This window comes from Camelus ferus, chromosome 5 (genome assembly GCF_009834535.1).
Source record: "Camelus ferus isolate YT-003-E chromosome 5, BCGSAC_Cfer_1.0, whole genome shotgun sequence".
In the NCBI taxonomy this organism is placed as follows: domain Eukaryota; kingdom Metazoa; phylum Chordata; class Mammalia; order Artiodactyla; family Camelidae; genus Camelus; species Camelus ferus.
This window is the reverse complement of record NC_045700.1, coordinates 34846357-34859386: the sequence shown is the minus strand read 5'-3', so window position 1 is coordinate 34859386 and position 13030 is coordinate 34846357. Positions and strand designations below refer to the sequence as shown.

The 13030-nt window shown below is 43.2% G+C and overlaps 1 protein-coding gene across 8 annotated transcripts in view; it reads left to right on the top strand.

The window, feature by feature from the left end:
• CCDC148 (coiled-coil domain containing 148) overlaps nt 1–12632 on the top strand; it is a 308196-nt gene extending 295564 nt beyond the window's left edge. For 2 of the 8 annotated variants that reach the window (XR_004319877.1, XR_004319875.1), the window contains 2 exons: nt 4588–4788; nt 7811–9005. Coding sequence is in view for 4 of the 8 variants with exons in the window: in XM_032479509.1 (XP_032335400.1) it covers nt 11326–11386 (61 nt within the window). In the remaining 4 variants the exon portion in view is untranslated. Of the gene's footprint in view, nt 1–4562; nt 4789–7810; nt 9006–11325; nt 11709–12532 lie in introns of those variants that run through there. The other 6 variants (XR_004319876.1, XR_004319878.1, XM_032479509.1 and 3 more) reach the window with 6 other exon arrangements.
• The last annotated feature ends 398 nt before the right edge of the window (nt 12633–13030 follow it).

The window sequence follows — 13030 nt, the reverse complement described above, 5'->3', positions numbered from 1 at the left end:
TATCTGATAAGGGGTTAATATCCAAAATATATAAAGAACTCATACAACTCAATACCAAAAAAAACCACAAAAAACACAAATAACTTGATTAAAAAATGGGCAGAGAACCTGAATAGACATTTTCCCAAAGAAGACAAACAGATGAAAAGGCACATGACAAGGTGCTCAGCAACACTCATCATCAGGGAAATGCAAATCAAACCAAGTGAGCTGTCACTTCACACCTGTCAGAGTGGCTATTATCCAAAAGAAACAAATAACAAGTGTTGGAGAGGCTGTGGAGAAAAGGGAACCCTGTGCACTTTGGTGGGAAAGTAAATTAGTGCAGCTACTATGGAAAATAGTATGGAGGCTCCTCAATAAATTAAAAACAAAACTACCATACGATCCAGCAATTCTACTTCTGGACATTTTTTCTAAGAGAACAAAAACACTGATTTGAAAAGCAATATGCACCCCCATCTTCATTACAGCAATTGCAGCATTATTTACAATAACCAAGATATGGAAGCAAGTTAAGTGACCATCAACAGATGAATGGATTAAAAGATGTGAGAATATATGTGTGTGTGTACACACACACACACACACAATGGAATATCACTCAGCCATTTAAAAAAAAAGGAAATCTTGTCATTTGCAACAACATGAATGGACCTAGAGAGTATTATTCATATGAAATAAGTCAGAGAAAGAAAAATATCATGTTTTCACCTATGTATGGAATCTAAAAAACAAAGCAAATGAACAAACTTAACAAAACAGAAAGCATCATAGATGCAGAGAATAAACGGATGGTTGCCTGAGAGGGGAGGAGTGGGGGAATGCAAAAATTAGGTGAGGGAGATTAAGAAGTATAAGCTTCCAGTTACAAAATAAATGCCACAGGATGAAAGGTACAACCTGAAGAATATAGTCAATAATACTGTAATAACTTCCCATGGTGGACAGATGGTAGACTTACCGTGGTGATCATTTTGTAATGTATAAAATTAGTGAATCGCTATGTTGTGCACCAGGAACTGAGTGTTGTAGGTATTGTACTCCAAAAATAAACAAACTTACAGAAAAAGAGATCAGATTTGTGGTTACCAGAGGTGGGGGGTGAGAGGAGAAGGAATTGGATGAAGGCGGCCAAAAGTTAAAAGCTTCCAGTTATAAGATAAATAAGAACTAGGGATGCCTCGTACAGCAGAATAAATATAATTAACACTGCTGTATGTCAAATATGAAAGTTGTTAAGAGAATAAATCCTAAGAGTTCTAATCACAAGGAAAAAATTTTTTTCTATTTCTTTTACTTTGTATCTATATGAGAGTTTGGATATTCACTAAACTGATTGTGGTAATCATTGCATAATGGATAGAAGTCAAATCATTATGCTGTACATCTTAAGCTTCTATGGTGCTGTATGTCAATTATATCTCAATAAAGCTAGAAGAAAAAATTTTAATTAAAAAACTTGTCAGTCCAATTAGGCAAAAAAATCAACACTTTATTTTCCAATTCTAATAATTCACAAATAATTACAATTATGATATGAGTCTAGTGAATATAAGATAGATAACTGTTATATTGTTAATACTAAAATTCAATCAGTTATTAAAAATGCCATGTATGGTGAGATTCTGGTTCCAGTTTTAAGTGATTTCTCCTTTAATTTTTTAAACACCAATTATCAAATATCAATTGTCCTCAATTAATGAGGATATCTGTGGTTCCTTATCATTTCATCTATATTAATTCATTAATACTCAAAGCCACCTTCTCTCTTAGACTAAGCAGCTATTAGCACCATTTTATAGGTAAGAAAATTGAAGCCCTGGGAAGGTGATTTAAATAGCACCACGAGGTTAGTAAATATTATCTTCAATTATGTGTAGGCAATGCATGGATTCTTACTATGTGAATGAGGAAATCATGTCTCTAAGTTTAGTGACTAACCCTTGACCACTTGGTTAGGAATATTAGTCAGATTTGAACCCAGGCCTTCTGAATTCCAGATCAGGCCTTATTCTACTGTACCACCAGATTTTATTACATATAAAAATAGCAAATCATGATATAACCAACATTTTGAGCACTTACTACCCACCAGGTACCATCCTATGTGTCTTAGGTGTTCCTCTCATTGAACCCTTGCAATCATCTTGTGAGACAAGTACTGAGATTTACCTCTTTCTCATTTTACAAACAAGGAAATTGAGGCTCAGAGAGTTTAAGTAAATTGCCCAATATCATGCAGCTGGTAAATGACACCAGCTGGAATTAGAATATCTGTGTGTTTGTCTTTGTGCTCTTTTTGGACACATGCCTGTGTCCCTTTTCAGGAACAGATGTATTGCACAGAGTGCTACTCAGGGTCTTTGCCCTTAACAGTTATGCTACAACTTTGCATCGTGAAATACATTATATTGCCTGGAACTCTCCTCACCTGGTTTTTTGGAAAGGAGAAGCCTGAAGGAGTGGGGCACAGGACAGTTAAATTTTACGGAGCAGTTTGAGAGCAGGGATGACCGATAGGCTTCCTCCATGTCAGAAATCGGTACTTTACTACTGATGAGTTTACTGCTGATAGGTACAGGCTGTTCTAATGTGACCAAAGGCCGAATCTGGGCTCCGTGACAAAGAATGGCAAGAGATTTGAACAAAGCTGCCTCTGGAAGGGGGACTGGCCCTCACAGGAGCCATGTATTTCCTATTTTACCCTAGGGTAGAGTGCCAAAATATGGGCACTTTAAGATTCAAGGGACTCGTAAAAATTCTCTCTCCCAATATTTCACACCAGGATGAGCGTACAGGCTCCCTGAGACGGCTGGGGTGGGGTAGGGTGTAGTGGGGATAGGGGGACGGGAAGGTGGGGGGAGATGAACATAAAAAGTGCCAATACTTCCAATTCAAGAAAGAAAGACTGAATGCCCTTTGATCGTAGTAACAAGTAACTACCAAATTCAGGTTTAAACCCTTCCCAACCAATTAATGATAATTTTGAATTTGTAACTATGCTTTTTTGAAAGCCAACCAATCAGCAACAGTCATACAACAGTCATACACTTGTGAAAGTCAGCCAATCAGCAGCAGCCACACTTCAGTAACTGATTTCCATGGCAGCAGGTCGGCCAATCCCTAACCACGCCCCCTTCTAAAAGACCACCAATCCCTGAGCGCCAGGCATCCCCAAACCTCCTATAAGAGCACACATCTGCTTTCTTTAGAGTCTTACAAACACAGCTCTCACTTGTTTAGCAAGTAATGCATTCAGTTCTGTTTCCGGTATTAAGTGGTAGCTTCTTCCTCGTCCAGGGGAAGAGCAGAGAAGGAAAAACATTGGGAAAAAAGCCATTATTATCATATATCTGAAAAAGAGGAAAAGAAATCCCCATCGCACATAACGGAAACAAACAAACAAAATCCTTAGAATCCTTACACACGCGCGCGCGCACGTACTATCTCTACTTTTTTTTTTCCCCCTAAAATGTCAAAGGGGAAGCTCTAGAGCATTCAGGAAACAGGGTTCTGTTGCCATCTCTAGTGCGACGGAGGGATAATCACTACTAGATTAAAGTACATGTTTAATTCATTTTAGATTGAGTTAAATTGGCACTTCAGTTGTGAATACAGGCTATATTTTTCTTCTTCGGTGACCCACTTGCCAAAAGTACCACAGTGATTAAACACTAAGCAAATGCATACATAGCTAAGATAAAAAAATAGCACCTAAATTTACCCAGTGCATTTAAGCCTAGTGCAGCAAGGCTATGTGGTATCTGTTTTTATTAATGGATTTCTATTTCTAGCTGCTTTTTCCCTTCCTGCTTTGGTAATCCTAGATGTAGGTACAAAAATCTAGACATTTATTAAGAAATTGGTACTTAACTACTGATGAGTTGATAAAACAATATAACTAGGGCCATTATAATGTTAAGTGAGTTCTGAACAAATAGAGTTAGAAATCCAATTATCTTTCCATAGAAAGCTTTTGTGTAGCATCATTGTTATATAAAGGAGAAGAGCCAGTGGGAGAGTTAGAACAGCATTTTCTCCTGCCTGGAAAAGGACATTGGAGAATTTCATCCTGCACATACATTAATCTGTTCATAATGGCCTCCCCCGCTGCGGTTAGCCGACAAAGAGCTCTTCTGGCTACTGGAAGATTCCTTTTGGAAGTGGAGCAGAGAGTCAAACGCAGATGATTTGGGAAAGAAATTAAAAAATGAAACACATATTCTTGGCACTGTGCAAATGGCTTAAAACTAACTTCTGGAAAGAAGGCACCCCTCTCCTGGCACTTCGGCCTAGGGCCTTCAGAGCTTACCAGAAGTGACAGAAAACAGAAATCCCCTGCAGTGGTTCCAATTTGACTGACCAAGAGCCAGCCTTAGATCAGTGCCTCTCAATCTTTAAAAAGCATCCAGTTGAAAATACTGGTTCTGATTAATACATTTGAAGGAGGATCTGATATTCCAAATTTCCAGAAAGATTGCAGGTGATACCCATGCTGTTAATCCACAGATTTGGAATAGCAAGAATCTAAATTAATTTAAGCCTTAATTGAAACACAGAGTCTTCCTTCCACTTGACTCTCAGCAATGGCTGTCAAAATCACCTTTGGAAAGGACCTGAGAGGAGGGGCTGTCAAGAAGGCAGGAGAGAAGGATGCAGAGCTCACCCTCTCCCATGAATCAAAAGTACATCTACATGTGGAACAATTCTCACAGAATACCTACTGAACGTCAAGAGGCTGAGAGATTCTCTGGTCTTTGAAAATTACTGGCTGTGTGACCTTGGGTAAGTTACTTATCCTCTCTGTGTCTTGCTTGTCCTAGAAGTTTGGTTATGAGGTTTAAATGAAATAATGCTCACTACAATGCCTGATATTCAGCATTTGCTTTGTAAATACTGACAAAAACCATCTGGCTTGCCTCCTGCATTTTACAGAAGTGAAAATAAGTCATTCTGAAGAGAAGACTTGTGTTCAATGTGATACAGCTCTCTAGTGCCAGAGGTTGAACAGGAACACTGTCTCCTAACTTCTAGGTGAAAGCACTGTCTGCCATTTAGTTGAAGTCCATTGCTAATTGAGAAAGTTGGCCCCAGTGTGCAGTCGGCCCCCTTCCCTGCCTGAGCCTCAGACACCCACAGAGCAACTGTGGCTTAACCCACACACCCAAATATTTTTGCTCCAGCCAGTCCTGACAGCTCAAGTCTTCTACCGTTAATTATGAAGATTACTCAGATAATTGATTTAATTGGGAACAGAGAGTATCTCAGTGTAATCAGCCGAAATGGATTAGATTTTCTCAGTGCAGCATACAGAACCCTGTGGCTCTCAAGGAAAGGCATTTCCTCCCTGGAGAAAATTATGCGTGTCCCAATGGGACCTATGGTATAGACTGCGTATCATTAGTCTTGGTGGCCTAGTCCACAGGGATAAGATTAATCTAGTCCAAATGCTGGGCACCTACAGCCTTCCCTTCTTCCCTACCATCTTTGTAGAAACCCTCAATAGAGCTTTTAATGCCCGCACTTGACAGTGATGTCTTTGGGGAGGTCAGAAAGCAGAGAGAGTAAAAAATTCTCTCCCAATGTGGTTTTGCAAATGGGCATTAGCCACAGGCTGTTCCAGCTCAACGGTGAAGAGTAGCACAAACTCTTTCCTTTCTCTGCAGTAAAAGGAATGAAATGACATCTTTCTACAACAGTGTTGAGCTATGAATAACTCAACTGGAAAAAAATATTAGCTGTCTGTCTAGTGTTGCTGCATAAGACAAAATATATCATTCCAGCATCTGCCCAGTGAAAAATTATAAACACACTAGCAAATGAATGACACAAAGTATCATCACTTTGTTCTCATTATTGGTGCAACCAAAACGGGGTGATCAGTCTACTTCTTTGAAATTGACTATTTTAATACCCACTTATCCTAAAGACACAACCCTGTTAACGACTCAGCCTCACATCACTTTAACCTCTGTGGAATATTTTTTTTTCTATTTCTACATGCACTGAAGCTGTGTGGAAAATCTGGTAGGTGGAAAGCCCTGGGGAGAAAAGGCATCTTAACAAGATACAGAAAGCTGGTGCTACTGATACAAATACTGAACGGTGTGTTCCTGACATCTTCAAATTTGAGAAACTGAAAATAAGGTGGCTCTGGAAATTGGTGATGAGATATGGAGCCTTTATCTTTTAGGTGACTGTTGACATTCTAATCAGAGTTGAGATGGAAAAATAAGAGAACAGGAACATTTCTGTCCTTTGTGAATACATTATTGGATGTCTTAGTTTCTTTCAAAAGCCCCATGAACCTGCTGTCGCAAATCAAACCTCTCTAAGATGTTACCTTACATGCTTTGGCAAGATTAATTATTTGGCAGAGTCTGAAAATTTCTCATCCCCGATTATGGATTGATTGTGTTCTCCACCCCCTCACCAAATATGTCAAAGTCCTAAGTCTCAGCACCCTGAGAATGTGACCTTATTTGGAAATAGAATCATTGCCAATGTAATTAATTAAGATGAAGTCATACTGGAGTGAAGTGGGCTCCTAGTCCATTACTGCTGTCCTTATAAAAAGATGGCCATATGAAGACAGACACTATGATGAACACCATGTGAGGATGGAGGCAGAGACTGGAGAGATGTATGTCCAAGTCAAGGAATGCTAGGGATTGCCAGCCGTCAATCCCTGAATGTCACTAGAAGCTAGGAGACAGGCAGTGAACAAATTCTCCAGAGCCCTCAGGAGGAACCAACCCTGCTGACACCTTGATTTTGAACTTCTAGTCTTTAGAACTGTGAGAGAATAAATTTCTGTTGTTTTAAGCCACTCCTTTTGCAGTACTTAATTATAAAAGCTCTAGGAAACTAATATATCCTTTTTATATGGATTGTTACATTTCTGTCCTCTATGTCAAGTTCTCAGAGGGTTGGCCCTCTGAGATAAGAATGAATCTGAGATTCCAGGAAATAAATGAGCTTGAAAATAGAAAACTTTCTCAGCCCAGTGCAGGCTTCAGACTGAGCCAGCGTTTTGTTGGAGATACGTCACTTTTTTTTTTCAAAGTACCTACAGACTACCTTGGGTGTCCTTGACTGTCTGTCTAGAACCAGTCAGTGTGAAGCAAAACACATTTGGAAATGTGAAATTTTGACCCTACCCCTTTCAACTGATCACCACTCTTTGATTCATTCAATGAATATTTATCTTCTGCCCACAAGGACAGGAGACTGACATATTGAGTACTTCAAAGTTACTGGTCTTATCTTCATATGCCTTTCCATAGACATTTATATTCACAGTATCAGTGTCACAATCTACAGTTGATTGATTTTGAAGTTGTGTGTTTCTCTAAGCCTTACACCAGCATAGGAACAGATAAGAGCTAGCAAAATTCCTGCGGGGTCTTTACATAAACCTGCACCACTGGCTATAGTGTTTGCTGGAAAACAGCTTTCATCTTCTGTACCATATAGTAGGCCACCACTAATGGGTTGGCAATGAATGCCAAGGCCAAGAGCTTTGTGTTAAGGCCAGTTGTGAGACCAGCAGGAACACGTTATGTCTCTGCTTAGCACATGGGGGTTCAGCAGTGGTGAAAGGGCTGAGTGCCTTCTCCCTCTGCTCTTCAGGCTCAAGTGAAAACACTTTAGGCTCGACTCTGAAAAAGAAAACTGCAAAACACAAAATATAGCTTTACTAATAGAATGTGTAACGCTATGAGTCTTGGAGAATGGTTTACAATACTCAGCAAGCACTTTTCCTAGCCCTTCTCTAATGACAGTGTATCCTTCTCCCACCGTGCAGGGGACTGGCATGTCAGCATAGCATCTCCAAGTGCTTGGAAACTGCTGGCCAGCTATTTGACACAATCCTCGTCCTTCAAAACTCCTGAATCTAGGTAGAATGTGAAACTCGACTTTCTAGGGTGATGAGAGTAGCTGCTAATCAGAAGAAAGCCAGTTTCAACACGTGTGTATTTGACCAAGTGCATCCCATGTTAAATAAGAACATCACTGGATCCGTCCCTTCCCAGGAGAATTTCATGCTGGTTGCTGTATAGTGTGAAACAGTGTGGCAGGTCAAATATCAATTGATGGGCTGGTTTCACTCCTTTGGCCGTAGGAAACAGAATATAAGGATGCCGGTGTAGACGGATTAGCCATCCTAGGTCACAGTCCCATATCCGGAGCAGTAGTGGGTGATGATCGATTGAGAGACTTAACCAAGATCCTATAGCATGGGGGAGGAATTCCTCTGCCTGGAATCAGCACACTGCAGATGGGACAGTGTGCTGGTCAGCAGCAGCTGTGGACACCAGAGTCGGCTTCAAGATCCTGAGCCCCGTAAACTCAGGCACCCCACATTAGATCTCTGTATACCCTCCAAAGTTTCTAGCCCCACACTTGGAAATAGCAGTCTTTAAATAAATACTGATCAGACAAAAAGGATGCAGTGAAGTGAAGAGCTCTTTTTCACACCTCTGCCTCACCTCTTCTAGAATTCGGTCTGATGTGAAGCCAGAAGCAGGGCCCAGGCCAAGCCATAGTGGCTCTAGGGATCCTAGTTTGCACAACTTTATGGGGTGAAGGGTCCCTTTAGTGCAGAACGGAGTCCTCTAGGCTGGGCTGATGGTGCCTGCGCTCTTTGCTGTCAGCCAAGTCCTCATTCAGGCTGGATGAGGAACCTCAGTCTGGTTTGAACAGGCTGCCCCTAGGCAAGGACAGACCGGATTGTACCTGGTGGCAGTGAAATAGGCAGAATGAACTGCTGTCTGGTGCTTCACAATCTCTGCCTTGCCTTTCACCAAGCATTTCTCAGCCTGGGCTCAGTAGCACAGACTTCCTGGAACCCTCAAACACATGACAAATCTCCGTTCTTCTCTGCAAGGACAAGAACTTCTATTTCCCCTCCTTGCTGTCCTCTTCAGGAGCTCCACTACTAAAGGCCTTCTGGTCAGTCACATGCCCTCTGAGTTCTTTGAATGCTGAGCTGGCTTGGAAAAGAGCACCGTTGACTGTCAAGCAAGGCTCCCGGCACATCCTGGAACTTACTGACATCTGCTGGACAGTTTCTCTCTCTCTGAAAAGCATCTGAGCAGAAGCTTTTGCTCTGTGTGTGATGGTCCCAGAACATGGGCTTCTGGACCAGGATAGAGATGGAGAACTTCCCACACCTGCAGAGTGCTATGTCTGCTCAGAGAAAACGGGTTTCCTCCTCACAGAGAACAGACTTGAGAATCTCCAGCCAACTCCAGACGAAAGCCGGGTGCTGAAAATGAATGCAAGAACTCCAGGCAATGCAGGGCAAGGTTGGAAGGGTGGAAGTGGTGATCATGGTCAAACTCTAGATTCCTGTGTTTTCTCCTCCTGGAGAGACTGAACTTAAAACTGGGTTCAGAAGTATCTATTTCAGAGCACAGAACCTTATCCTGGGCTCTGGGTCCCCAGAGCCAGAAGATGCTGCTTGACTGGGTCTGTGTTGGGCCGGGGCAAGTCCTAAAGGAAGTGAATGTGGCCCCTGGTACTCTCTGCTCTCTGAAGTCAAAACATCTAGTTGTCTTCGGCTGCCTTCTCCAAATCCTCATGCCTTCAGGGCAGTACGCTCCTCCTGTCAGGGAGGAATGAGCCAATAGACTAATTTATTCTATCCTGGTGAAACTGCTTCTTTAAAGAGAACTTCAGAGTGAGATTTATGCTGCAAGCCAATGAATCCATCCTGATGGTAGCATCTTAAACCTCAGAGTAGGCTACTGTGGGGCTTCTGGGACCCCTCAAATGAGACCGGGGGGCAACTGTCTGCAGGCAGCTCCTGTACGGAGCAGGGCAATTATTGCTGCCGTCTTGGCCAGGAAATCACCCTGCATGAAACTAAACTGTTGGACTGCCCACTTCCCAGCTTCTCCTCGTTCTCTTAGGAAACAGGAGAGGCACTGGCTGACTGGCTGGTTGGCTGCTTATAGTCTCACTGGAAGGTCCCTTCTGGAAAATCTGCCTTTCAGCACTCCCTGTCTGAGTCAACTCTCCCATCTGGGGAAGTGAGTCACACAGGAGCCCTAGGTCTCACCTGGGCTTCCTTCCCAAGATGCCTAGCTAAATACAGAAGCGGGGGGAGGTATGTGCCAAGGGGAGGGGGCCCCCTGAGAGTGGAGCTACACCCCTCCCAACAGGCACACAGCCTGCCCAGGCCAACCTCACAAACCGCACACAGGAAATACCAACCTCAAAGGCCCCCCCACCTTTGGGGCCCCTCCCATTTGGAAAATGCTTCAGGCTGGAGTTTAGGGAGAGCTCTGAAATTTGAAGTCTAATAGCTGGGTGTTGCCTGCACTTGCTCTAAATGACCTCTGGCCTCCTGGGGGTAATTATACAGTGGGCTTTGAGGGTTTGGGGTGGGTAGGCTGATACTGGCAAATGCCAAAAGAATGTACTATTTCCCTTAAGAGCCTGTTAGGACGAGATCCTCCAGTGATGAAAGAGGTCAGAACAATGCCATGATATTACGTGGCGTCTACCATAGCATTTGGCCTCTCTGAAGTACTGCACGAAGAGGCCAGCACTGCATGTCAAACATAAAAGGCACTGCTATTTAGCAATTTAATTACCAGCAGAGGACTTATTGCAACAACCTGGAGTTTGAGAATTTCCCGGATCTGGCCTTTATAGTGGTCTCTAATCTCAATGAGCCCTGTCCTCACAAACACTGCTCTGTGTCCTAGGCACATCCATTGTTCTAGCACAAGGGTTTGTTCACAGTGTTCCCTGCAGCCCCAGCTGCACCTCCAGATTCTCCCTCACCACTAACCTGAGTCCTGGTCACATTTCAGCAGCCACCCCACATCCTACCTCCTAATGAAGCCTTTCACATCCACCGCTACACTCCCCACCCACAGCTCTCCCCTAGTCTTGTTACTTACATATTTATTTAGGCATCATTCCTTGTGAAAGACAGTAGGTCCTCAGAAGGCAGGCGCTTTGTTGTACATCTTTTTATATCCTTAGTTCAAACACAGAGTCTTTCCCTGCAAGTTACCCTGGGAGAAGTCCCTCATACTGCATCACTGAAAGATGCTCATCCCGTCTCTCCATGAGCATTTCTGGGGACAGGATGCTCATGACTTCATCCCAGCCCATTCCAATACTGAACAGCTCTATGTTTTATTAAGTTCTTTTTTTTTTTTTTACAAAAGTCAAAATAAGCTATAACTGGTCCCTTCTGCATTATGGGCAGCTCGTAACTCTCAGTTTTAAAATTAGGATTCTCTTCTCCAGGCCAGAGATGTTCTGTAATTTTGCCTGTTCTTCGTTTATTGTGGTTTCCAGATCCTGCACCATCCCGGCAACTCTCTCCTGGGAACTTCCTGATTTCCAATATCCTTCATGAAATGTGCTGCCCAAAACTGAATGCAATATTCAGCTGTTGACGATGTGCATTCTGGGTGATGAGCACAAAGCACAGAGCGGGAAGGACACAAGGGAAGCACTCTGATGATAATTGTGATGATTATGATCATGACTGGCATCCAGTGATCTTTGCTTAAAACAAGCGGGAAATCGTTTCCAAGAAAGAAAGCAAATGTTTTAAAGTTTTAAAGAAAACCACAAGTGTAGGAATTAGAACCACCTGGATTGCTGCAGACCTGGAATCTATTTTCTCTTTTATTTCATAACTTTTAAAAAAGTTTTTTTAGGAGGGGAGGGGTGGGTACTTAGGTTTGTTTACTTATTTATTTATAATGGAGGTACTGGGGATTGAACCCAGGACCTCATGCATGCTAAGCACATGCTCTACCACTGAGCTATACCCTCCCCCAGTTGTATCTCATAGCTTTCTGATGGCGTGCTTGTGGTCCATGTGAGTTCTACAAAGAAGTTCATGTAACTGTTTCCCCAGCTGTAAATGGTGCCAACCAAATAGGGAACTGGAGCAAACTGGAGAATGAAGGGTGTCAGAGCTGTAAGCCCCCCAACCTGGCACTGGCTGACTCCTCAGATCTTCATTAGAAAGCAGTTGGGTCAACCAAGTGACCTCAGTGGTCCTGGTGATGCTCCCACACTCTCGTGTCCCCATTCCTGCACTCCTCACCCATCCCTAAGCCGGCCCCTAGCACCTCAAAATCTCTGATGTTCCTTTAAAGGACCAACTCAGGGGAACTGAGTCATCCAATTTAAGAGCAAGGCCACCAGGAACACAACTACCTTTTTCCCAAGTCGCTCCACATACGAAGTCACGCCTTACTTTCGAGTTTGGGAGACCGGATGATTTTCTTTGGTTCCTAAGGCCCTTTTATGTATATGTATGGCCTTAAGTACGTGGGTGCTCCTCCCCTGACCTTCAGTTTACTTCCTACTCCAAAATCTATGAAACTAAAAGTCCACAGCGAATGGAGGAGGGGAGCCTAATTTTCTTCTGCCAAGAAAGCCTGATTGCTTCAGCCGCCCTGATCCTTGTTTCTTTTTACTTCTTAGGTGTTCATTTTCTGTACCTTTATGTTAAGTTTCCACTGTCCTTTTACTTTTATTTTCCCAGATAAAAGGAATAGTCAGCTCTGGAAGGAAACTCATCTCACTCCCTCAGTGAGTTTAAGGGACTGGCGTACAGGCGCAGAGCTGGTCAGGACAGGGGCCTGCCTTGCCCACCTCCAATTAGACGGTAAGCTTCCAAGAGGCCGAAAGAGACCAGGCCGACACAGCCTTCTTTCCAGACCGACCCAGTGTCTGGCTTTTGGTAAATGTGCCCCAGACCATCTTGACAGCAAACCGGGTCGGGGCTTGGGTCTGTATTGAGGTGGAGATGGAGCGCCCCACGGCAGTGAGGGCAGCGCGGAGAGAGTTCTGGTTGCAGAGAACCTGGTGGTCATCTTCCGTTTCCCCTGCATGGTGGGGTTTTGAACGACAGCAGCTGGGCTTCGGATAAAGAAGACAGAGCTCACAGGCTTAATGGCTTGCTCTGTCACTTGGGGTCCTGACGACGCTTCTGCCCAGACAGGGAGTCAGGGGGACCCCTCATTCTCCCAGCCTGAATCTT